Below are 26948 nucleotides of genomic sequence, written 5' to 3'. Positions count from 1 at the left end.
GGATTTACATTATCTTAGAAATATGCATGATAATCAACCAATCCTCATGCAAATTATAACATAAAAAAAATAAGTTACAAAAACAGGAAAAGCCATGGCCAACGTTCCTATTCCATATGTATTTTGTATCAAACATACATTTTGCATCCAACAAAACACATTTCCTACATATTTTGTATCCAACAAAACCTATACCCCTTTGAGAAGAGACACTGTGAGATTAAAGTCTTTTTAAGGAATATGATGACAAGCAAATGAAGAACAGACCCATCAGGAAGAAACAAAACAAACCCACAATAAGATCATTACTTCACATCCAGAAGAAGACACCCAAAAAGCACTGGCAAACATGTGGAGAACCTGTAGCCCTTAAGACACTGCTAGGGGGAAAGCAGCCGGCGGAGTAAGTGTGAAAAACAGTCTGGCGGTGCCTCAAAATATTGAACATAAAAGTTTCTATGTGATCCAGTCATCCTAATTCCTGGGTATATACCCAAGAGAACCAAAAACTTAGGACCACATATCAAACCTTGTACAACTGTTCATAGCATTACTACTCACAACAGCCAACGAGGAGAAATAAAATGTTCATCTGCTGATGAACAGATAAATCAGTCATAAAGAACCACTTTTTGTGTAATTCTACTTACAGAAAATGTCCAGAGGAGTTCAGAAAATGGGAGAAACTACTAAGTATGTAGTTTCTCTTAGGGTGACAAAAATGTTTCAAAATTTACTGAGGTGATGGTTGCACAACTCTGTGAATACACTGAAACCCACTAAATTGTATTCTTTTGTATGGTTAAGTGAAGTAGGTATGAGGGCATTGTAGGATGTGAGTTATTTCTCAATTAAACTGTTATCCAAGCAGGCGACTGTGCTTCTCTATGACTTACTTAGATTCCAGTCAGAAATTGTGTCATCATCATCAATTTCATCATCATCATCCTCCTCCTCTTCAATTCCATCTTCATCATGCTGCTGAGCCACTGTCCTTGATCGATGAAACCGTGGCCTTATATCTTGTTCACTATCAGGAATTGTTTCATCTTCTTCAACATCACCCTGTGTATTTTTTAAAAGGAAAATTCTGGTTATACTCATTATAAGCTAGTAGTATGTATATGGGTAAAAGAATAAGAATATTCACAGACAGCATGACGTATGATTCTGAAAAACGGTTGATGCTTTAACAGTATGGGTTTGACCTGCAGGCCCACAGATAGTGGGACGGATGATTCTGAAATACGGTTGATGCTTGAACAGTATGGGCATGAACTGCATGTCTAGTTCAAACAGGATGCAGATTTCTCTCCAGTAAATGAAGTATTAGACCATTACACAATCTGTGGTTGGTTGAATTTGCAGATATGGAACCATGGACACGAGGGACCAACTCTGAAGTTATACAGGGATTTCTGAATGCACTGGAGGTGAGTGCCCCTAATATCCCATTGTTCAAGGGTCAGCTGTATACATCTTCTGCTTGCCCCTGCGTAAAAAATAGCTCTTTGTGAAGGGGAGAACAGGCTATCACATAACCCATGCTAGATTATCAGGGACTTTGAACCACGTAAGACGGTTTCCCAACATCTGGTATAATCTAGAGTATCTGAATCAAATTCAGAACATATTTAAGATTATTTTAAAATGAACCCCAAACAGTCAGAAATATCAGGGAATTCATGCTAACTCACCTAGTGTCACCAACAAGTTAGTTTCAATTAAGCTAGAATCTGCCAGATTCATTGTATTTGCTTCTACCTTTGAACTCCATAGCATATTATATAACAGAAAGCTTATTTAAATAGAGCCTACTCTAAATAAATATCCTATTAGTCAAATTCAAAGATCTGTAAGTCAATGAAAATAAACATCCTTATTCATAAGAGAATAGTTTCCTTACCTTAAGTAGGATAATATCTATATCTGAATACTTCATGCCATTCACTAACACAGGGATCAACCTATAAAGACAGAAATTCATGAAACAAAGATCTAAAGATCTCAAAGTCTCAACAACCTCATGAATACTAATAATACCACCACTACTGTTAATACTGCCTTACAGCTATTCTATGTCTGCCCTTCTCCAATGATGAGTACTCCTAATATGTATCTTAGGACTTTTAAATACTCATGCATAGAATCTACTGGATGGAATTTTAGAGTGGACAAGATAGCTTGTCAAGAGTGCTTAAAAATAAAAACAATAATTTCATTTTTTTGGGCAATTTCTCCCCTAAGAATTTATCCCAAATACATGAACGAACATTCCCAATTCTTAAAGACTGATGTTCCGTGATGCAAGACTAAGAACAATGGAAACAATCTAAATGTTCATCACTAAGGGCCTGGTTAAAAATAAATTACAACTGGCAATTTCCCCAAAGTCCAGTGCTCAGAACTCTGTGCTTTCACTATAGGGGCTTTCACTGTAGCTCCCCTGGTTGGGGAACTAAGATCCTCTAAGGATCTTATTTTTGGATGCACACAGTCATAAACAAAGAAACAAATGACAGTGAAATTGAAAAAAAAAAAAAACCCACAGGTGCGAAATATATAAGCTCATATCCATTTGTATTAAAAACATTGAGATTCCTAGCCACAGCAATCAGATAAGAAAAAGAAATAAAGGATGCATAAAGAAATACAGTATATATTCCTATATACTAACAACAAAAGATCAGAAAGAGAAATTAAGGAAATAATCCCATTTACCATTACATCAAAAAGAATAATATCTAAGAATAAACCTACTCAAGGATGCAAAAGACCAGTATTCAGAAAACTGTAAGATACTGATGAAAGAAATAAAAAAAATGACACAGATGGAGAGAGATCCATGTTCTTTGATTTGAAGAATCACAATAGTCAAAATGACTATACCACCTAAAGCTATCTACAGATTCATTGCAGTCCCTATCAAATTACCAATAATATTTTCCACAGAACTAGAACAAATAATCTCACAATCTGTCTTAAAACGCAAAAGACCCTGAATAGCCAGAGCAATCTTGAGAAACAAAGTTGGTGGAATCAGGCTCCCTGACTTCAGACTATACTACAACACTACAGTAATCAAACAGTATGGTACTGGCACAAAGACAGAAATATGTTTCAGTCAGACAGGATAGCAAGTCCAGAGATAGACCCATGCATCTACTGTCACCCAATCCATGACAAAGAAGGTGAGAATATACAATGGAGAAAAGTGTCTTCAGTAAGTGGTGCCAGGAAAAGTGGACTGATACATGTAAAAGAACGGAATTAAACACTCCCTAACACCATACACAAAAGTAAACAGATTAAAGACCTAAATTTAAGACCAGACACCATAAAACTTACAGAGGAAAGCATAGGTAGAACACGCTGACATAAATTCCAGCATGATCTTTTTTGATCCACCTCCTAATGAACGTAACAAACAATGGGACCTAATTAAACTTTAAAACACTTCTGTACAGCAAAGGAAACCATAAATAAAATGAAGACAATCCTCAGAATGAGAGAAAATAGTTGCAAACAAAGCACACAACAAGGAATTAATCTGTAGAACACACAAACAGCTCATGCAGCTCAAAAAAAAAAAAAAGACACAAACAACCCAATCAAAAAGTGCAAGATCTAAACAGACATTTCTCCAAAGACATATAGACAGCAAAAAAGAAAAAGCACATGAAAAGAAGCCCACCATAAAAAAGAACAAAAATAATGCCATTTGCAGCAACATGGACAGACCTAGAGATCGTCATACTGAGTTAAGTCAAGTCAGAGAGACAGAAAGACAAATATCATATCACTTATATGTGGAAAGAAAAAAAAATGGTACAAATGAACTTACAAAACAGAAATAAAGTCACAGATGCAGAAAACAAGCTTATGGTCACGGGCAGGGGGTGCGGGGGGTGATGTTGGGCGGGATAAATTGGGAGATTGGGATTGACTAAACACAGTTTTATATAAAATGGGCTTCCCATGTGGCACAGTGGTAAAGAATCCACCTGCTAATTCAGGAGATACAAGAGATGTAGGTTTGATCCCTAGGCCAGAAAGATCCCCTGGAGAAGGAAATGGCAACCTACTCTAGTATTCTTGTCTGGGAAATCCCATGGACAGAGCCGCCTGGTGGACTACAGTCCACAGGGTCACAAGAGTTGGATGTGACTGAGTATGACGACAATATATAAAAGAGGTGACTAAGTAGAGCACAGGGAACTTGACTTAAAATTCTGTAATGGCCTATATGGGAAAAGAACCTAAACATGAGTGGATATATGTGCTTGTGTAACTGGTTCACTTTGCTGCACATCTGAAGCTAAAAGAACATTGTAAATCAACTAACCTCCAATAAAAAATTATTTAAAAAATAAGATTACCTATATAATTACTTATATACACAGAATAACTAGGAAAGCTAGACAATAAACCAGTATCTTCAGAGGTGAGTGAGTAGGCTAAAAAGGGACAATATCCATCTTCTACTTTATTTCTAAATGGCTGATATTTTTACAATGAGCCTACATTCAGTATTTCTATTCCTTTTAATAAAAGAGATGATAGTGTTTAAAATATAAAAACAGAAAATTTGAAGGATTTTATTCAAAAGAAATAATGCAAAAAGGAAAAAAGAGTTCTATGGACAAGGTTAGCATAGTCTGTAAAAGTTTAGAAATTTTAATTTTCATTTCTTAAGAAATTTTCAATAAGAAAATAGTTAAGTTAGGATATTATATTCAATCTTAAATATTATGTAGTCACCAAAAGAGAACGATGATGTCTGTAAACATGGAATTTCAGGTATACTGAAATATTTATGACTAGTTAAAAAAAATATGTATCAAAACATGTTAGGTAAAGGTCAAAATAACTAACTTTAGTTCCTCTTGCAGCTATGATGGTTTTTACCTTTGACAGGCTTCTTAAACTTTGTTTTCTCACTGTTCAACCATACATACTAAAATGAGTCTAATGAGGACAAAAGGTAGGAGAATACTCTGGAAACACCTAACAATGTCCACAGCCTGCTGCTTCCAAATTCTATCTTTAATTGTTCTGTGTGGCATGGGAAAAGAATGAATAGGCAAAAGAAATTCATACTCATATAAGTACCAGCTGTGGGTTTATTAATAAAGCAACTTCTTTATAATGAGAAAGGTATAATGATCCCTATTTTACAGATGAGTAAGCTAAGGTTCAGGCTTCCCAGGTGGCTCAGTGGTAAAGAATCCACCTGCCAATGCAAGAGATGCAGTTGTCGGGAAGATCCCCTGGAGGAGGGCATGGCAACCCACTCCAGTATTCTTGCCTGGAGAATCCCATGGACAGAGGAGCCAGGTGGGCTACAGTCCATTGTGTCGACCGAACATGCACACATGCATACAGTATTAACACAGAAAAAAACACATTAAAAGACCACAAACCAAACATAACGACTGATTAAAGAGACCACCAATTTATAACTGCTCTTATCATCTCCTAATGTTAGAGCTTAGGTTTGCATTAATAAAATCTCTTCAGCTTTATAAGAATTAATGTCTGTTTTTTATAAGACTTAGAATTATATGATCCAACAGTAAAAAACAAGCATATGATAAAAATGGCATCATAAATTAGAGAGAAGAATAAATTTCTTGGTGGGGTGGGAGATGAGTGGGGGGAATCCATTTAGCACACCTTACACTTTACTCCCAAATAAATTCTAGATTGACCAGAATAAAATATAAGTGGAATTGTTTTCTTGGTAAGAACTGACTATATGAAAATGAGAACATCCGAGTATACTAACTTCTGAAAAAAATGTGACTCCACTAATACAACATATTAAAACAAATGGTTTTTTTTTTTTTTTTGCATATTAGATGGCTAAGATTAGAAAAACTGTAATTAATGGATGGCAAAAGTTGTGACAAGATGAGACACTGCTAGTGTATTATAAGCTGGTATAACTTCACTAGAGAACACCATGATGGAACAGTACTTCAAAGTTTAGTCTAAGGACATGGAGGAAAGGGCACAACTTATAACAACTGACAAGAGCCAACCACAAAACAGTAAATCAAAATTTTAAGCAGTAACTATAGATAGATGCCTTACTCATACTATCAAACTGATTTCTTTCCAAAACACTGAATATACGACATCTGGTATACAGTAGCGGGCATCCCAGGTGGTTCAGGCTCAAATGATAAAGGATCCAACTGCCAATGCAGGAGATGTGGATTCGATCCCTGGGTTGGGAAGATCCCCTGGAGGAGGAAATGGCAACCCACTCCAGAATTCTTGCCTGGGAAATCCCAAGGACAGGGGAGACTGGTGGGCTACAGTCCATTGAGTTGACTGAACAGGCACACATGCATACAGTATTAACATAGAAAAAAACACATTAAAAGACAACAAACCTAAAATAACAACTGATTACTTAAGGGGGTGGAAATCCAATGGAGTTTAAGATTTCATATAGAAAATTAAGTTTATGAGCCTGTATTTTATTTTCAAAAGAACATGAGCACTACTTTAAAAAATAACTGACTTTAATTGATTTCATATGTATTTCATACATCACTGTTATATACCTAAAAATAATAGCTTTACATCAAATTCAATTTATCTCAATACTGGGAAAATGTAGTAAAAAAACTGACTTAACAGCATTCATTGGTTTAAAAGTAGACTTAACAATATGTTAACCAAAAACTGCTTAGCCTAACTAGTAAGAAGACCTTTGGGGAGGGGGGGAAGAGTCCATAGTCAAAATTACAAGATTATAAAAAATGGCCATGGATTATCCAAAATAAGTTATAATTCACAGCATAAACCACCCTCATGTAGTTTAGAAAACAAAAGGAATTGCTTCTTAAAAAAATGTCTTTACTTATACCATCAGTAAAATTAAGCTCGACTTCTTTAGAACTTCACTACCTGATGGCATAAGTATGCAATCTAAAAATATGAAAACGAGGCATCACTGTTAACAAGACAGCACTGGTAAGAAGAAATACTTACTTGGGAAGATGCCTTATGAGTACATCTTTGCAAATGGGCTGCTCAGCCAAAGTGAGCCAAAATTCGCAGGCTTCTAAAGCCACATTTTCATCTTGATCCTGGGTCCTCTGTAGCATGTACTGTAAGCAAAAGAGCCTTAATATTAATCAGTTCAAAGCATACAATTAAACCTAATCCAATTTCAGCAAGTTAAGAGTCCTTTGCTATGGGCCTTACCCTTTACAGCAGTTCTCAATTTAGGGTTTCGATTTTTTAGAAAAAAGCCTCCTAATCAATTCTAAAAAGCAGCCAAACTTAAGAACTACTGTTTTAGAATGTTGCCTAATATAAAGCGTCCAATTCATGTCTGTCTGCTTCTCAAAATAAACTCCATTAAACCTTTCATAAAATGGATCATCTTTTTATAAAAACTACCCAGGTTGTCTCTTATAATTACAACTATCCCTTGAACCAACCAAGGGTAGGGGTGGGAACCCCCCAAGCAGTCAAAAAAATCCACATATATAGCCATATATGCAGTTCCTCATCTGCAGTTTCAGCCAATCTTGGGTTATGTAGTACTAGATTTAGTTTAAAAAAAAAAAAAAAATCTGTCTATGAGTGGACCCATGCAGTTAAAACCTGTGTTGTTCAAGGGTCAACTATATATATTAATACTTCCAATACTTAAGAAGATATATACATATTATACAAATTTTTGTTTTTAAAGAAAGTAGAGACTTCAACTACAATTTTTAGTTGCCAACAAAATAGGTTTATCATATACTTTGAACATACCAAGCCAAATTCACTTAGTTGGGAGAACATCTATCTGATCTCCCAATCTATCCAAACTTCCTTTAAAAAAAAATCTCAAAACCAGGAAATTCCCTGGTGATCCAGTGGCTACGACTCAGTGCTCTCTCTGCTGGGGCCCTGGGTTTGATCCCTAGTTGGGGAACTAAGATCCTGCAAGCCGTGCAGCTTGGCAAACCCCACCCCTCCATAAAAACCTTACATGCAAAAACAAAAGAATCAAAGGCATCAATTCCCAATGTACCTGGGGCTGAAACTGGGGTCAAGTGATGCATTCCTGGATGAAACATCTCACATTACAAAATATAGCAACACAACCACTGTGATAGGTCACCCCCTCCCATGTCCTACTACAATGCGGAACACAGCTGAAGAACTGCAGTCTCACAAATTAGGTTCCCCAGGTATGACATGACAAATGGTAAAACATTTTTCTTAATTTTCTGGTTAACTCCAAACTCATGACATTTTCAACCAATGCCACCTGATTCTTCGAAACACTTCAGAGAGAATAGATTTATCAGCAAAAATGTCATTTATTCCCATTTTACTGCTACATATCCTTATCACTACATCTATTTTTCCTAATGTTTTAGAAAAGGAATTGCTGAACATCATGAATGCTATCCTTCCTCTAACAGGTCTTAGAGATGCCATCCTTCAGGTACAACTATGTTCAGTAATATGAAAATTAGGCATGACTCTTCTAGCAATAATGAGTATTGCCCAATAAATTACACTGTCCTAAAAGTAAGTGGGTATTATGTATTTCTTACATTAATTATGGCTGATCAGTGATCAATGCACTTACAATATCCTAATAAAATTATTTTAATCATATAAAAACTGAAAGAGAACCTTTTAAAATCTAAATGGTCTACTAGAACTCACTATAAAGGTTATATATTTTTGACTTAGAAATCTCAGTTACCATAAATCAAAAGTTGATCAGATCAACTTACCAGTAACGTGTAGAAAACAAACTTTTATCTACTACAATTTTATTGGCCTAAGTTGTATCTAGTAAATACAAATAATATAAATATTTCCTAGTTACACTACAGTTAAAAGCGATCTACTCCTGTAAATTACTTTCCTCTCTATAACATCTTAAATCTCATGAAAGAAAAATCACCATAATGACAATTTAAAATTTTGAGGCAATCATAACTAATTTTTATAGCCCCTCCCCCATGTGACAAATAAGAAAACAGTGATTTCACACTGTATGTTTTGTGTCCAAGAATTTCCTTGAGGGGAAGAGGAGGAGAAAGTTTTAAAATTGCTTGTATTACCTCAACTATATTATGCATGTGAGGAAGCAGGCGATCCATCCGAACTTCAAGCAACATTACAAGTGCCCGGCATACATTTTTCCGTACCTCTGGTTCTTCATCACCAGCCAAGGCGAAGAGATTCTATTGCACAAGAAAAATTTTCTTCTAGTTAAATATTCCAGTATATTAGAAAGGCTTATACATAATAATATTACCTGCAAGGTGGTAATATTTAAAGAAACTCTAAGATATAGCACAAATAAAGGCTTATGAATTAATTGGCCCACAGTATTAGATTATAAAGACAAACACAGGAAACTGCCAAAAATTATGATTTCAGTAAATGATTTATAGCCATTCTTTCAAACAAGCATATGAGTGGCTGTGTTCTGAAGTAATTTTTAGTTTTCGAGAATAAAACCATGTCATTAGGACAGAGCATTCATCCAGTTCATCCAGAAGTAAAGATAATTATTAAAATACAATATGATTTACCCTTCAAAATTACTGTCAAGAAAGTATTCCTACCAACACTGATTCTTAACAGGCGCATGTTCTGTAAAAGCATCAACAATTGGGACATATATACTGAGAGTTTCTAACAACCTAACCCTAAATTGTTGTTCACTAAGTCAAGCTATTAAAAAATAATAAAGGTAGCAATCAATCTGATGCTGTTCTCAACAAGCTTCTCTAAAAGTGAAAAAAAGAAAAAAAAAAATCTAAATGGTTCTCCATTCAGCAACAACTCCAAGATGTTGTTATTCAATTTTACAGATTGAGAGAGAAATGCAGGTTAGACATCATGTAACTTCATGTAACTTGCAAGCAAGTGGGGGACCTGAAACTGGTTTTCACAAAATTATGGGTAAGTCCACACTCAATTCACTATACCAACAAGCCTTCACTAGAAGTTGTCTCTTGAAGAGGTTCAAGTGGAGATTTGAGAAGAAAAAACAGTAAGCCTTCCCTATCTCACTCCTGTGGTTTTACTTTATTTACACACAAACACACACACACAAATTGAAAGTAGCAAAAAAAGAGCTAAAATAATTAAGTAAAATTCAATGTGTCCCACTGTCTCTTCCCAGGACCACAGAAACGTCTCCGAATAGATGAATCTGAAATCTTATTACAAAGAAAGGGTAAGAACAGAATAATTTAAATATCAAATGTGACAGTATGTTACATTGTGAGAACTTTAATTTCTCCAAATCCTGCCTCTATTTCTGAGACTTTCAAAACTCTGTAGTTGCACTTTTAATTTTAGATAGTTGGAAATAGTACTGTTTTTCCAGCAGGTGCTGCTTATATACAAGCTTTCATTAAATTTGATGCTGTCTTACACATGAATACCCAGCTTTATCAAGGTATGTTCTAGCCATGTATTAGTGACCAATACACTTTTCATCAATCAACCCTGAGTATTCACAGGAAGGACTAATGCAGAAGCTCCAATATTTTGGCTACTGATGTGAAAAAACTCACTGGAAAAACCCTGATGCTGGGAAAGACTGAGGGCATGAGAAGCAGGGGTGACACAGAATTGAGACGGTTGGATGGCATCACTGACTCAATGAAGATGAGTCTGAGCAAACTCCAGGAGACAGTGAAGGACAGAAAAACCTGGTGTGCTACAGTCCATGGAATCACAAAGAGTTGGACACAACTTGGTGACTGAACAACACTTTTCATCAGTACCATCAAGACTCAGCAGGCATGACTTCAACCCCTGATAAAACCACTGGTAACTGAAGAAAAGGATGAAGAACTGGGTGAACTTTATTGTATTATCAAGCAGCAAAGAAGTGTTAATATGGTATTTAACACTAATGGAAAATAATTTTAAATGTCAGGAAATGTTCTTGCTCCACTTGCTAAGTATGGTCCTGTGGAGTTTTTATCTTCAGAAAATTTTATTCTAAATTACATCTCTGTATAAGATGCTGGTGTATCCATCACTGTTCTCTTTAATAATCTATGAAAGAACACTACTGAGTGGAAATACTATTGTAATTACAACAAAAACTACTACTGCTTCTAAAAATAACAGCAGTAGCTAGCATGTGGAGTGCTTACTTTCCATCAGGCACTGTTCCATTTTTAGCAAATACCTTTATAACAATCCAACAAAGTAGAGTCTATTATTAGCTTTCTTAAAAACTGAAAATACCAGTTAAATGATTAAAAACTGAAAATACCAGTTAAATGAGGTGCCCAAGGTTAACAGCTACTAAGCTGTGGAGCTGGAATCTGAACACAGGCAGTCTTACTCTCCAGACTTCTAATACTACCTACATTAGAAGTAGTCCACTACCCTCTATCCCAAACTAGACTGAAGCACCTTGAAGCATAAAATTTATGCATTGTTAGCACCAGGCACATAGGTACTCAGCAAAATGCATTTAAGAGGCATAATTTTGTTTTCAAATGGCTTGAGGACTCTAACGGCTACTACTGCTAGTTGATTGATTCGGTTCAATTCAGTTGCTCAGTTTAAGAAAGAAGTTTGCCAATTTAAGTGATAAGGAAAAAAAGACAATTTTCCCTCAGCGCTTTCTGGTAATTTCCCGACAGGAGTACCAGCAGTATGGTCTCTGGAGCATCTTTTTTTTTTTTTTTTTTAAAGAACAGCTGAAAAGGAATAGACTAAATTTCATTTGATGAAAATAAAAGTGAAATACTTAAGGAACTTTAATAACCCTTTCAAAATCGCTGTTACCGAGCATAAGTCCCGAAAAGAAACTCCACTGCTTAGAGGTGAATGGCCAAAAAAACTACATCTGTCGTCTTTTCGCTTTTATTAAAAAGTAACTTCAGAAATGCTCACTAAGATGCAACAATTTTTCTCCCAAACCTCTCATTTTACACTGAAAAACCAATGGAAAAAATAGAAGTGCTATCCTTTCAGTCTAAACCTTCAGATTCTTTATCAAATTTACTCAACCTCTTCATGTTCCTATCACAAATGAGCTTGGAGGTTTAATTTCCATATGCAATTTGAACAGTACACTGAAGCAGAAATTTTTATAATCAAGGTATCAAACATACATACATCACAGTGTTTATACAAATAAAAAACTCTGTATGAAAAAAAAAAAACTCAGTATGAAAAGTAGTTTTTTCCCAGTTAACAAGAATTATAGTTTATACTATATCCAATTTTAATACCATCACAAGCAATTTAAATATTGCCAATTCATAATTACAAGCTATTACATTCATAAAATAAAACTATACGCAATTAACATTTTCCAGCCTTCTCAAAAGTAAGGTGGGGGGGGGAGGGGAGGAAAATCTTACCTCAATAAAGGAGTCAATGTGCAACATCAGAGCTTGAGTTCTACTGATGATAAACTGATTGACACATGCAACAGCATGAGACCTAGAAACAAAATTTAAAATATGTTCATTGAAGCTCTTTTCTATTTACAGGAGACTGGCAAGAATTTAATTATCCCTCCATAAAAATATTATGGTGTATGTATAGCCATATGCACACACACACCATTAAGACCCAAGTCAAAATTCTCTATGTATTAACATATCCTTCACATTCTTTCTGTGTCAAGTGAAAACTGCAGGTTGTGGAGCAATAACTTCTAAGAAAGTGTAAAAGTGTCTAAAAGGACTTGTTCACTCTCAAGAGTAGGAGGCTGGGTGGGGACACAATGAGAATTACTTTAGATTTAAAAACAATGGGTATGCATTCCTTTTGAGAGGGCTTCCCAGTTGGCTCAGTGGTAAAGAATCCACCTGCAACGCAGGAGACGCAGGTTCGATCCCATTCCATCTCTGGGCTGGGAAGACCCCCTGAGAAGGGCAAGGCAATCCACTCCAGTATTCTTGCCTGGAGAATCCCATGGACAGAGGAGCCTGGTGGGCTATAGTCCTTGGGGTCGCAAAGAGGTGGACATGACTTAGCGACTGAGCGCACATGCAATCACAAAAGTACTAGGTAATGCAAAATAAGGGAGTGGTTAGGTTTATATCAGAGTTTATAAATGAATTTAATACTGGCTATATATAGATACCTTATTTTTGGACTACTGTGCTTGAAGAACTGTAAAAATTTGGGAATCATGATGTTGAGAGGACGATCTAAAACATCACTATCTAAAATCTCAGCAGAATCTTCACAAATTTTCTGAAGGGCGCCAAATGCTCCCTGTAAAAGACATTTCGATTATTAGAATTAAAAATGAAGCCATTTTACAAGCAAATTGAGGAATATTAACTAATTTGTACAGATTAATGTTCTCAGCCCACATAAAATCTGAATCACCAAATCCATATATTTAATCATCAATTTTAAGAAAAATTATACCACTGATTTAAAACCTTAATTTAAACATAATGGTACATTTTAATTTTAGCATTAAATGACTCGGAATTACAATTTTGATTGGCAGGGATTGTAAGTAATGACATCTTACTAAAAAACAACTTTTGAAGTATTCTTGTCAATTTTAAATCAACACTAATTTTTCTCTTATTAAATATTGGTATGTTAAAACAATGTAAAACTCTTACGTTTATGTATAGGTCTATTTAACCACTGTATCACTTCTTTTTGAAATACAAAAAGAAGCCTTAAAAATTATTTACATATAAATCATTCACTTATAAAAATTGTATTCAACAGGCAGTTTCCCTACAACCATTTTACAACCAAGTGGCTTACCTGGAGAGCTCCCGTATACAACATCTAGCCTATCAGTTACCTCAACCACCTAGTTTACTGTTTTTAACTCTATCAGCAGTACCTGGTGCTTACTCTCTACAGCACAGTTAACTAAACACTGTATGACAGCAGCTCCACGATTTCATGATTATCAGTTTAAACGTTTTATTCTTGGAAAGTGCTTATGATTTTGGTCTTTTATGTTGTTGTCTTTGTACCAAAGCACTATTTAAATTTTCATCAACTGTTACCCTACAGCTAAGTATTATTTTTATTTTAGTTTTCCTATAATCTTAGTCTCTTTCCAAGGCATTACTAGAAAACACATATATGAGAATGCAAGCTTTTTTCCTTTTAAGGAGGGAAAAGAGTGACTTTTCAAGACTCCTTTTTGCTAGCTTCCCCTCTCCCTAGTCTTCTCCTCCCCCAGTAATCTGGCAATAAACATAAGTCAAACAGACCACCTGATTCCTTTACATTAGGTTATTTTTATACCCGCCCTGCCTCCAAGCATTGCTCTTTTTTGAGGAGATTAAGTCACTGCCTTAAGAGGCAAAACATCTTAAATGATTTCCATTTAAAACATTAGCAGGTCTCCACCTGCTAATGAAAGAGATGGTTAAGGTCCTCATCAGATGAGAAATTACAGGAAAACAAATCCATACAGACTCCCTCTTGTCTCCCCAAATGGAAAGGTTGCTACTGATCTGATCAGTAACAAACAAGAGATTATAATTTATAATTAAAACAATACTAGATATACCACAGACGTATCATGCAAGAGGCAGCACAACAACTTAGAGACATGAAAATGTACCCATGGTCTGGGAATTCAGGAAATTTAATTAAGTCCATCTTTGAAAAATACTACAACTGATTAAGCTTGACAACAGCTTTGCTGATGATACACATACACAGCCAAGAATAGCTCTAAAATACAAAAACAGGAGCTGTTTCTCTGTAGGAAGTATAGTAAAGAGGTTTCATAACTTAATGGTCTTTACAGAAAACAGTAAGGTAAATGATCACTGACTTAAAACAAAAAGGTAACTTTAGGTCTCCAAGTTTTGGTGTTTTTTGTTTCAGAGGAATTTTTTCCCCCTCAAGATTACTAATACACAACATGACAAGAAAAGTTATATATGAAGCAAAAATCCTCACCTCACAAGTGTTGTAATCTTCAGAATCCAACAGGCTGCAGAGTTTTGGTAAGAGGTCAGGCCAATTCTGCAATTCTCCCTTGGAGGCTATAGTTGTGATCAAAATACCTTGAAAGAAAACACATCTGTTTAAGAAATGCGACTGCATTATGTTACATACTGCCTCGTGGTAACCACAAGCCAACGCCAAGTGCTTATACCATGTGCTTGCAAGTGGGTTCACATGCACGCACACACACACACACACACACACACACACACACAAACACATTTAAAAGTTCCAAGTCACGGTAAGACTTGCAAATCATGTCAATAGTAATATTTATCAAGGATCCTTGCATCACCACAGTGTATCTATGGAAAATCCCAGCAGAAATCAGAGTCATTTCTAATCTTGTTTTCCAACACTTCACCCTCTTTTTAACAAGCATCTGTACAAAAGACAACTTGCTCTTCTCCAATAATGCCAAGAATACTTTTACTAATTAAAATCACTCCTATTTTATAAAAAATACATACAGAAGAGCAGAAAGAAAATACACCAAAATGTTATTAGCAACACTTACTACTGGGTGATGAATATGACTGTTAGATTCAAATAAAAACACATCAAAGAACAGCTCTCTGACTTAACCTAGTATCAAAGCCGTGACCCATGGTAGAGAAAGTTGATGAGCCATCAGTCCAGAACATTGCTACACACCCACTCTGTTGGCAACAATCCCTCTCCTGAAGACAGGCCATACACCCCTACAACAATTCCCAATTATGGGGATCAAGGATGAATCACTGGCAAGGTAATCATGGATTGTGGAGTCCTGAGTGACACAGGCTTGCTGATTGATCCTGTCACTCTGACTGACTGGATTATTTCAACTGCGCTGTGTAATTTAGCTGTGTTAGTTAAGGATTATGCAAATAAAGAAATACGTAACAAAAAAGTTTTGTGTGTTTTTCTCTGTCTTAGAAAATTTAATATTAGTTAACATAATGTAATATGCTTAGTGATTACAGATCTTTCAGCACCATAATTAAAGAGTATAAACTGACAGTAGGCAAATTATATGTACTTCAAATTATTACTCTGTAAAAGAAAATTTTTTAAAGAGAAAAAGTTCTCTCTTCATAGTTATTTTGAGAATTCAGTGAGATATGTACACAAAATGCAGAGCATATAATAATAATTATTACTGAACAACAGATTCTACTGTTTGTGTGCATAAATTCTCTTGAGTTTTCCATTGCTGGTTTTGAGAAGGTTGCTCCCAAAGGTAAAGAGCTAAAAAATGTAAAGAGAAAAGTTGTTGGCCAGGATTTACTCCCCACTGAAAAAATTAAACTATATGGTGAGGATCATTTTAAAGATCAAGTTACTTTCTGGTGAGACCAAAAAGCAGCAAGACTAATAGTAAATCTGTTCTTTCTTGCCATGTATTCTTTCCCAAAGTCAAAATATAACACTTGTGGGAACGAGAAAGTTCTGGATCTGCCTAAAGGAAACCAAGTCATGTTTTAAAACAAGCAATAATAAAAATTAAACACAAGATAAAATTTGGTACTAACAGTCTGCTGACACTCACAACTTCTAAGACAGTATTAAAGAATGTTTGCAGACTGACAAATTCAAATTAATCTGGCCCCATATAATTGCATCTACTCACAAAAAAAATTCTAATGCTACCGTAGTTACAAAAAGTGAAAAATTGTAATTCTCAGTGGATTTAGCAAAGATGGGCGTGAAAACTGAGTACTCAGCAGTACCCATTACAAACCAACTATACATTCTTTAACAACAGAAACAATTCTACATCTATCTAATGGATTACCACAGTCACTGAAATGTGGTCCTTCCAAATACATTTCCTTGGCAAGATTTCCAAAACGCATTGTTAAGATTAAAAAAAAATTTAAAGACTGGCATGAACTCACCATCTTTTTTTTTTTAAACCAGTGTCAAGAGTCTGGTAGAAAATCAGACACACATGAGGGTCTATAAGAACAACCTAGGGAGTGAGACCCTTTTCTCAAATTATAAATGCCCTCTACATATCCTATTTAAAATGAGTGTTAATAATGGCAATGTTTAATATTTGGAGGGAAGTTACAAAGAGCTTCTGTTTGGTAAGTAAGAGATAAACCATGTACTTTTCAAATCCACCAGGAGACAAAATATACAAAAGCAGAGAACTTTTAATGAAAATGACCGATTCATTATGGAAGTTCTTAACTGAATCCCATTTAACCAACCTGATTAACAGAAGCTTTCCAGGTCCCTGTGAAATATAGCTGCTGAAACCCCAAGGCATATGAAATCTACCCACTGGTGGACTATTCTATAGTACATGTTTATTTCTGCTTCTATCAGAGGATGTGTGTGCTTACCAACAGTCAGTTGTGTTGGTTCCCAGAACTACTTATTTCAGTTACTGTAATTAAGCATTTTAATATAGGATTTCATAAAATATTTCACAAAATGATAGAAATTTGTTCTTCCACTGAAAGCAAGTTGAAATACTCTAAAAAGACTAAAAAATTGACATTAATTAGGTGTATACAAGGCAAATATTAAAAACAGGGGGGGGGAATAGTCCTACACTAGTATCACTTTTTAACACCCCATTTTAACCAACTTTGATAAAGCAACTACTAGTGAACCTGGTCTCACAGGATTAAGAGAGCTTTTATTGTAATCATTAACATTATATCAAAAGAAGCAATGAAAAATTTTCCCCATCATAATTCAACATGAACTGGATGACAAAAATTCCTATGGAAATGATCAGTCATGTCAGAAACCAACCCAGTCACAAACAAGATAAGCAAAATTGTAACAGATTACTTACCTACAGTAGCTCTAATCAGAGGAGAGGAGTCACCAATATTGTTTAAACATTCACTCTTAATAAAGTCTGTTACACCATTTGGGAAGTTCTGAAAGTGTGCTTTCACATTATTCTTCAAAATGAGACCACTCAATGATCTTGTGGGTTCATCTGTAATAAAATAACACTACTACTGAGTTTTAAAGTAGTTTTCATTTCAAAATATATCAAGAATGTAACTTCTAAAATATATTAAAAAATTGATTGTAATATTTCATTAATCTGCTATAACCAGGGGGGAAATATACTGTAAATGATTACAAAGGATTAGCTTCATGATTTACAGTTCAGGGTTTCTCAACCTTGGCATTATTGACATTCTGGGCCAGGTAATTCTTTCTTTAGGAGTGCCGTCCTGTGCACTGTAAGATGTTTAGCAGTATCACTGACCACAGGTGCCAGTATTACCTCTCCAAATCATGACAACAAAAATGTTTCCAGATAATGTCAAGTCTCCTTGGGCAATGAGAAGGGGATGGGCGTGGGGAACATGACAAAACTGCACCTGGTTGAGAACCACTGATTTAATTTAAGCTTATATATGGCCAATGTACTCAAGCTTTATTGGAACCTGATACAAACATCAAATTAGATATGAAAGTATTAGTCACTAAAGATAGCCTATTAAAAATTAAGTGGACAAAGAACATATGGGATCACCTTCACAAACAAATAATTGCCGTTCATTTATATCATGTTTTTCACTTGCCTCTGAGCTAAAAAGAAAAGGGGGGAGAGGGTAAAACAATTTTTAAATTTCCAGAAGATTAAATAAAAAAGAATCTACGTAAAAGAAGTTTAATCCGTAGATGATATTAACAAACTCTGAAGAACCAATTTAATATTAGTAGAATATAACTGATGCTTTAAGAATCTGTATTATCACCAATAATATTAGCAATAGTCAACATTTTCTCAATGCTCATTACATACCAAACACTGCTAAGTGCTTTCCAAGCAGTTTGCATTTAACCTTCACAACCTCATAAGAATTAATTTATCTCCACTGCAAACAAGGAAACTGAGGCCTTTGCCTAACTCACACAGAACTGACTACGAGCTGCGGAAGCCAAAGTATCAACCTGAGGAGTTTGTCTCCAGAGTCTGTACTTGAGGATGGTATATAGTATCACCCTCCTTAAAGCGCTGGAAGATGTCTAGAGCTGGTATGCTGAACACAGTGTGCTATTTCAGCACTATTGTTTTACGTACTTTATTAAAAAATAAAATAACCCAACTTGTTCTAGTTAGTTCAGTATGTTCCCAAAGTCTGACTGGTATTGAACTCTTCAAGGGTACAGCACGGGGGGACAAAAAGACTGTTTCTTTGCAAATAAACCATTAGAGCCACCACAACAGCATGGCCTATGAGTCTTTTATGTCACCCTCTAAAAATTTCTTCCTGGTTTCAATTACCACCATTCAACCAGTAACTTAGAAAAAAAGCAATTCTAAATTCTCTTCAAAGTTTAAAACTTCCATAAAATAAAAGAATAGCCAGATACTTAACTTCCTCGAGCAATACATGTTTTGGTCTTGTTAGCCATCAATAATTCAGTTGTATAATTTTATTTTAAACGGCATGTGTATTTGCTTACAACGAACACACTATACCATTTTTACAACTATGATTACAAGAGGGAGAGTTTTTAAAAAATCACAAGGTGAAAGGAGTTAAAATTAACTATGTCCTCTTTCTTAAAGACTCCCTTACTAGGTCTCAATTCTCATTTGCAGAATGAGGGAAGGAGAGGAGCTGATCTCTGAGCTCTCTCCATATCTAAAATTTTACTGCAGGAATGGCAAAAAGGTTCCTAAATAAATAAGCATATTGATTTAAAGACTTGTGCTCTTTCTTTAATATGGTTGGTCATAATGCTAATTTTTTAAAACAGAAAACTAGATATAGCAACCTTGTGTCCCAAATAAATGAATAAAAACACAGGAAGAAATAGCAAATATTACATAAAACCTTTTCCAACTTTTCATGGTTTTATAATCCATAGGTCTTCTGGGAGACAGTTACACACCAACCTCTCTTGCTGCTATCTGAATTGTAAGCTTGTCATTTGTTTGCTTTTAAAAATACTTCTGATGTATCCTCATATCCCAAGAAAGTTTTAAGAAAGAGTATAACATAACAATCTTAACATTCAGAATTTAAGGACAGAGAATAGATGGGTTGGTGAAAATAAAATTTTCAATTTCTATATTAAGAAATAACATATCACGTTAATGTGTATTTATCAAACTAAGAATATTAACTGCTGAATTTAAAGATATGCCAAAGGACTTTTTAGTTTTTTGCAATTTAAATTTTGAAATTTCTAGTTTCTCTTACATGCTTCAATCACAAAATTCCTAAAATTAACTAGAAAATTTTAAAATAATTCAAAATAAATCACTATACACTGGCACGAAATATTAAAATCTAAATAAATACAAGATTAGTGAGATTTTAAGGTCATTAACCTGCTTGCTAGTGCTTAGAGTTGAAACCTTACATACGGTCTGGGAGTCTAACACAGGCATTTTGTAGATGAAAAAAGAGATGAAATGAGTGTCAGAGTTTAAGACATTTCCCAACTCCCAGTGTAGTGCTTTAGTAACTATAGAAGTACTAATGAAGCACCATGACTTCTGAAAGGCTAAGTATAGTGCTTTCATTTAGAGGCCAATCAGTTGCTCAAAAAATACCTGAGTGCATTCTGAGTGTCTGACAACATTCCAGGAAGGGAATACTCAACTCTAAGAACACCTCTCACTACAATGTAAGCTCCATGAGGACAGAAATTCTTATTATTCTGTTCACTTTTATTGCTCTTGAGCCAGCAAACTGCCTGGCAAAGAGTGGTGCTCCATAAATATTCGTGTAATAAATAAAGTCGAGATAGACACATTACATGTATAGGAAACAATCAAATGACCATGTCATTTAAAAATCAAATTAGTTTTCAAGCTTTGTTATAGAAGTAATTTAAAATGGTTGCAGAATAGTTAATGAAAAGGTTTCATGTATACTGTTAGGTGGTTTTAAAAAGCTACAAGAGTCTATGAATAGAATGATTTTACTTTTTGTTAACAATTAAAATAGTACATGGCCATATAACTGAAGCACAGAATTAAGGGATTAACAATTATCTGGTGATGGGATTACAAATGACTTCGTTTTGGTTAAATCAACTTTCAATCATACAAATATGATCACATATATAGTAAGTTTTTAGTAAATCCTACATTCAATCTGTGTATAAAAGAAATCAATCTCTCTGACATTCATGTACAAGGACTGAAGCAAAACGCCTTTTCATTTGCAAAGAATGAGTGAATTTATTACAAAAACACTCAACTAACAACTGACTGCTCATCAAGCATCCAAATGCTTTGAATAGTAGTAACACTTTCATTCCACATCTTTAAAGCAAGTGATTCCCACAAAATGAAATCCTTTGAAATGAGTAATTCTTCGTATATTTTAGTACAGGTCAAAGACTTATTTAAAAAAAGCATAAAAAACTTTTAAGTAGCTTTCAACACAAACCCTACTTACCTTCAGATTTTAATTTTGTAAGAACAAAAATCAGGTAGTTGTTAAAGTCTGGATATTGATTGAGTTGTTCCAGTTTCTAGAACAAACAGTAGTTAAGGAAACTTCTAAGGAAGGAATTCGATATTTTTAATCTAAAAATCAAGAATCTTTTTTGTGATTTTTAGGCCTGCATTTTTTTTTTCAGTAAGAATAAAGTTATCTTATCAAAACCATCATATACTATTCCAAGAACACACCAATGGCTGTGTTAAACCTCGTATATAGCTAAAATATTAAACTATTTTACATCAATTATTTTCAATACAAATAAGCCAACTTCCACCTTCGGTACAGGTGTACATTGTATGAAAAAAATTTCACAACAATTTGTTTGACTTATTTGAACTTAAACAAAAAAAAATCCTAATCAGAAAGGTATTAAAGTATAAAATAATGACAAAAATGAAAAGCATTCCAAATGAACAAAAACAAGTCTTTCAGAGATCACTTACAGAAATTAACTTTATAAAAATCGCCTTTTACCTTAAACACTGTTATTAGACTATTTTTTCTTCAGAATTCAAGAAATTTAGATAAAATGCTATTTATGTACAAGTCTACATATCAAATCTTATTATATAAAGTCACTACTATGAAATTACTGCACTGCAATAGTTCTACAATTATCCCCTCCCCCCGACCCCCCCACCTCCCCAAGATCTATCATTACCAGTGACACACACGTGCAGGTTTTCATCCTGCCGGCAGGCAACAATGACATAATGCTCTACTATGTCTTTCTTCAAGCCCTTTTAAACCCTAATACACTTTTTAATAACACCTCTAATTGGGTTTTATTAGAATTTTCTCAGTAGACCTAAATCTTTAAATTAAATCCACTATACAAAGTCCAGGCACACCATATCAGCTATTTATCATACACTAGAATATTCTCAGTGTTCAGGGGCCGGAACATAAATTAACTATCAAAATACATTTCTCTAGAAGGTGTACTTTCTTTGACCAAAAAAACCCTAGTGATTTCTTTTTCTAGAGAACAGCCAAGATTAACAGTATGCTGATATGCTAATAATTTTTCATAAATACTTCCTAATAAGGTTTACTTCCTTAGAACTTGAGCTATCTATCCATAATATTATAACGGTCTTCTAAAGTGCTCAAGTCTACGCAAAAACAGTAATTACATTCTTTCCTAAGGAAACAAAGAACAAGGTCATCATTAGGCACTTTGAAAATATAGAGCAGTGTGTATTTTTAAAATACTATTAACCTTTATCTACTGAAATTTAAATTGTTCCTTATTCAGACAGCATACTATGCTCCAGGCATACAGAATGAACTGTAAATTCGATTCTTAGCCCACGCACAGCACTGAACATACAAAGAGTACTTAAATAACGCACTAAAACAAGAAATTATGATATACAATGATACAGAATAAATTACAATGTGGTTTGGGACTTGGCTATCAAACACACACCTATAATTCATCAAAAATCAACTTCTATCATTTCTAAAGCTATGACAACACAAATTAAAACTGAGTAACAGCAATGTTTCAAATACAAGCTCTAATCACCCCAAACCAACTATTCCCTCAGTACTAGCAGTATCTAGCAAAACGGCTTAAGGAAAAAAAAAAAAAAAAACACCACCAAACCAAGCAGACCTAAATCATTAACACCTCCGTTTTAAAATAATCAGTATTAATTAACCAAAAGGCTAGATACTTACTTGCCTATTCGAGGTTTTAAGTTACAGCAATGCAGCACTTTGAGAAATTTTATTTACCAGAGCTTCTCAAGTAATTCGATTTAACCCCAAGTTTATAGTATTTTAAATTTAAGTCCAAACTACACCAAAAGAGCTTACCAAATTCCATACTAACCAATCTACCCTGTTTATTAACAATAAAAATTAAGAGGCAGTTTTTGCACACAGGCTTCAGTTTTTAAACAATTAACTTCATCTTAAAAGTTACTTTATGATCGGGTCACTTTGTTTCCTTTATTAGACGCAGGAAGAGCTCTCCATTTGACCGCAGTTCAGGGCACTGCAGAGAGCACAGCAGACGCTCTGGTTCTCCGGTTAAGCCTTTCTGCCTGTAAAGCCGTAGCAACAGGACCGCTACACCAGCAAACTCGGTCAACACTTGGGTAACTGAGCAGACCGTCTCGAGCCAAAGATTTCTCACTTGGGAGGCAGGGAGCTCGCAACAGGTGTTAAACGCCTGAGCAGCCCCGAGGTGAGTCCTGGGAGCCCTCATTCCTAGGTCTCCGCCTCTTCAGGACCAGGGCCTGGAAGAAACCCCAGGCCCCACACCCAGGGAGTTCAAACCCCGCGCCGGCTCCACCCCACTCAGGCCGGCTAGCGCGGCCGCGCACGCAGCGCGCCCGCCCGGCCCCTCGCTTCGCCCGCCGCCCTCTCCGCGCCCGGCGCATTGTGTGGGTCGGCTGGCCGGGGGTCCGCGCCGGCACCCAGCCGCTCCGCCCTCTCGAGCGGCCCGCCGCGAGCTAGGACGTGGCGCCCGACGGCGCACATGTCGCGATCGCGGGCCTCGGCCGGACGCCCCCGGCCTCTCGCGGCCGGAAGCCGCCGGGCAGGCGGCGGCCCGGACTCGGGGCACGAGGGCCGCGTGCGCGAGGCGCCGGGCAGGGGCGGCGGCGGCGGGCGGGCCTCGCTCGCGGGCGGGCGCGCGGAGGGCGGAGGGATCCGGGAGCGGGGAGGGGGAGGGGCGGCGGGAGTCTCCCGGCTGCCGAGAGCGGGCCCGGCGCGGGCAGAGCGGCGCGGGCGGCGGCGAGGCCTCGCAAAGGATACTTGTTGCACGGTTCTCTGGATGGTGGTGTCGGGGGACTGGGACTCCTTCAGCAGCTGCAGGATTTGCTGAAGCCCTTGCTCGTCAGGTTTCCACTCATACTCCATCTTGGTTTGCTGCAAATAAAGCCAGACACAGGAAGAGACGGAGCAAATGTTACTCCCCGTGCACAGGCCCGAGGGCTTCCCGCGCCGAGCACCCCCCTCCTCCCCGCCACAACGACCCTTGAGCTCCCCGGACGCCTCGGACCTGCCTGGGGCGCCCCGAAGGAAGTCTCGGACGGTGAAACCCGGGGAACTGATCCTAGCAGCTCGGCCGCCAACGTCTGCTGCTGCCGCCGCGGCCGCTGAGCGCAAGGAGCCGACCAGACTGAGTCACCGCGAATTTGCAATCTGGCCCCTAGATCCGCTCACGGGAGCCCCCTGGGTCCTAGTGCCACGCAGTTTTCTCCAACCTAACCCAACTCTAGTTCCACCCAGATTATTACTGATTTAAGGGCTAATCTAAAAAAAGCAAAACCCCTGCGAGACACCTGGAGATCTGATTTGGGATTTTAATCATTTTAAATTAACATGGTTAATAATTAAGAATGACTGTTAATAGGGAAAAAAGCCTGATAATTCCCCTGACGGCTCAACAATACTTAGAAGAAATAACAAATGTTTATATTTAAATTTCATATATAAAGTACTAAATACTAATATTTAGTCTAAAATATTAAAGATGGATTGCATCACAACTCACACTTGAATAAACACTACATGTTGCATTTATATTTGCAAAACGAATGAAAAAAAGGCATTCTTTCATAAATTTCAACTTTTGAACTCTTTAAGTTAAACTCCACCTGAAGTAACCACATTCACAACTAATGACTTTGGGCTGAAGAAAAAACAAGAAAAAGAATGTAACTTTACAACTGGGTAGTGTTTAATTTTATTAATGTGTTTTCACATACATTTTCTTATTTTATTATCACTGACTGGAGGAGATATTATTTGCCCCCCGAGTGATAACTGTAGAGCAAAAAGATCAGAGGAAATTACAATAGTTAATTAGTTAAAACTGGGAGAAGAGTACAGGTTTCTTAAACTACTATGAGCTGAATCTACTATAATCAATGGAAACTATCCTATCAATGACAGTTTCTTTAAGTGCTTAAACAGAAACAAAACTTAAGTATCCAGCATGAATTATTTATAATTCAGCATGAATTTGCTAAAGGAGAGGCTTTTTCATAACTATCTACTATTATACTTGAAATCTGAAATTAGTCCCTTCCTAGTAGGAGTCTCTTCCTAGCTGGGGTTAAAAAAAAATTACCTGAACCTCACAGTATCTCTCTAGTTAGTATTGTTTTTCTTTGTTATATTTGTAAAAAAATCGTTCCCTCTCTCCTTCACTCTTATTTTCTGCTTAATATCCTGTACTCTGGTTTTCTTTACCAAATTCTACCAACTTCAATGACCCAGCCCCCAATCCCCAAACAAAAAAAGTGGTATCTGGACATAATATCTATTAATAATATTGTCATGTTTTTATTGGAGTCTTCATTCTGTGTTTATGTATTTTATAATGATGAGACTGTTGTTTCTGGGCCAATTCCATGTATCATTAACTATTTAAAGTATTTTTAAAAACAAAGTATTCCATTATATTTCTGTGCCATAATTTTAAGAAATTTATTTGATAAATTGATTGTTTAATTGATATGTACAATATCCTGTACAAATCATAAGCATACAAACTAGATGGCTATTTATAAAGTGAATACACCTGTATTCACAGTAACCAACATCTGCATCAAGATAAAGATCACTACTAGCACCAAGGTTTCTCTTGTACACATTCTCGGTCAGCAACTCACACTGTGATCCCTATTATAATTTCTATCATTAAAGACAACTCCCCCTTCCCTCCTGGCCTTTTTACTTCAGAAATTTCAAAAAAAAAATTATAAAAACAATATTACAACATATCAAACAACATGGTTGTACAAAAAATTAATTTAAGTCCATCACTAAACTTACCACCCTAACAGAATCAGTTTTACCAGTTTGATACGAATCCATCTACATCTTTCTCTATTCTCAAGCATATATATAGTTCTGGTTTGTATTTTAGAATCATGCCACATACTACACTCTATTATTAAATAACTCTACAACTTTTAAACACATAATATTGAATGGCCATCATTCCAGGCCACTACATACAGATTTAACTTTTCATTTTTTAATAGATGCACGTTGGTGGAGAGTTCTGGCAAAACATGGTCCACTGGAGAAGGGAATGGCAAACTGCTCCAGGAATCTTGCCTTAAGAACTCCATGAACAGTATGAAAAGGCAAAAAAGATATGATACCAGATGAGTCCCCCAGGCCGGTAGGTGTCCAATATGCTACTGGGGAAGAGTGGAGAAATAGCTTCAGAAAGAATGTAGAGCCAAAGTGGAAACAATGCTCAGTTGTACATGTGTCTGGTGGTGAAAGTAAAGTCTGATGCTATAAAGTCTCATGAAAGTCTGATGCTGTAAAGAATCATATTGCATAGGAACCTGGAAAGTTGGGTCCATGAATCAAGGTAAATTGGATGTGGTCAAGCAGGAGACAGCAAGAGTGAACATCAACATTTTACAAATCAGTGAACTAAAATGGACCAGAATGGGCGAATTTAATTCAGATGACCATTATGTCTACTACTGTGGGCAAGAATCCCTTAGAAGAAATGGGGTAGCCCTCATGGTCAACAAAACAGTCTGAAATGCAGTACTTTGGTGC

General features: G+C 36.2%; 1 protein-coding gene across 3 annotated transcripts in view; it reads right to left on the bottom strand.

Moving 5' to 3' along the window:
* Positions 1–26948, bottom strand: part of TNPO1 (transportin 1) — an 89012-nt gene that overhangs the window by 26331 nt on the left and 35733 nt on the right. Inside the window, exons 1-11 of one of the 3 annotated variants that reach the window (XM_065905689.1) lie at positions 24418–24563; positions 24171–24284; positions 21354–21429; positions 17765–17914; positions 14923–15029; positions 13112–13245; positions 12381–12462; positions 9096–9218; positions 7006–7124; positions 1907–1967; positions 897–1065 (exon numbers count right to left, since the gene is read on the bottom strand). In XM_065905689.1, coding sequence (XP_065761761.1) covers positions 897–1065; positions 1907–1967; positions 7006–7124; positions 9096–9218; positions 12381–12462; positions 13112–13245; positions 14923–15029; positions 17765–17914; positions 21354–21429; positions 24171–24275 — 1126 coding nt within the window. In that variant the 5' untranslated portion in view covers positions 24276–24284; positions 24418–24563. Of the gene's footprint in view, positions 1–896; positions 1066–1906; positions 1968–7005; positions 7125–9095; positions 9219–12380; positions 12463–13111; positions 13246–14922; positions 15030–17764; positions 17915–21353; positions 21430–24170; positions 24285–24417; positions 24564–26948 lie in introns of those variants that run through there. The other 2 variants (XM_065905690.1, XM_065905687.1) reach the window with 2 other exon arrangements.

Source organism: Muntiacus reevesi, chromosome 14 (assembly GCF_963930625.1).
Source record: "Muntiacus reevesi chromosome 14, mMunRee1.1, whole genome shotgun sequence".
In the NCBI taxonomy this organism is placed as follows: Eukaryota; Metazoa; Chordata; class Mammalia; order Artiodactyla; family Cervidae; genus Muntiacus; species Muntiacus reevesi.
Note: the sequence above shows the minus strand (reverse complement) of the source record. Positions and strands in the feature narration are given on the sequence as shown.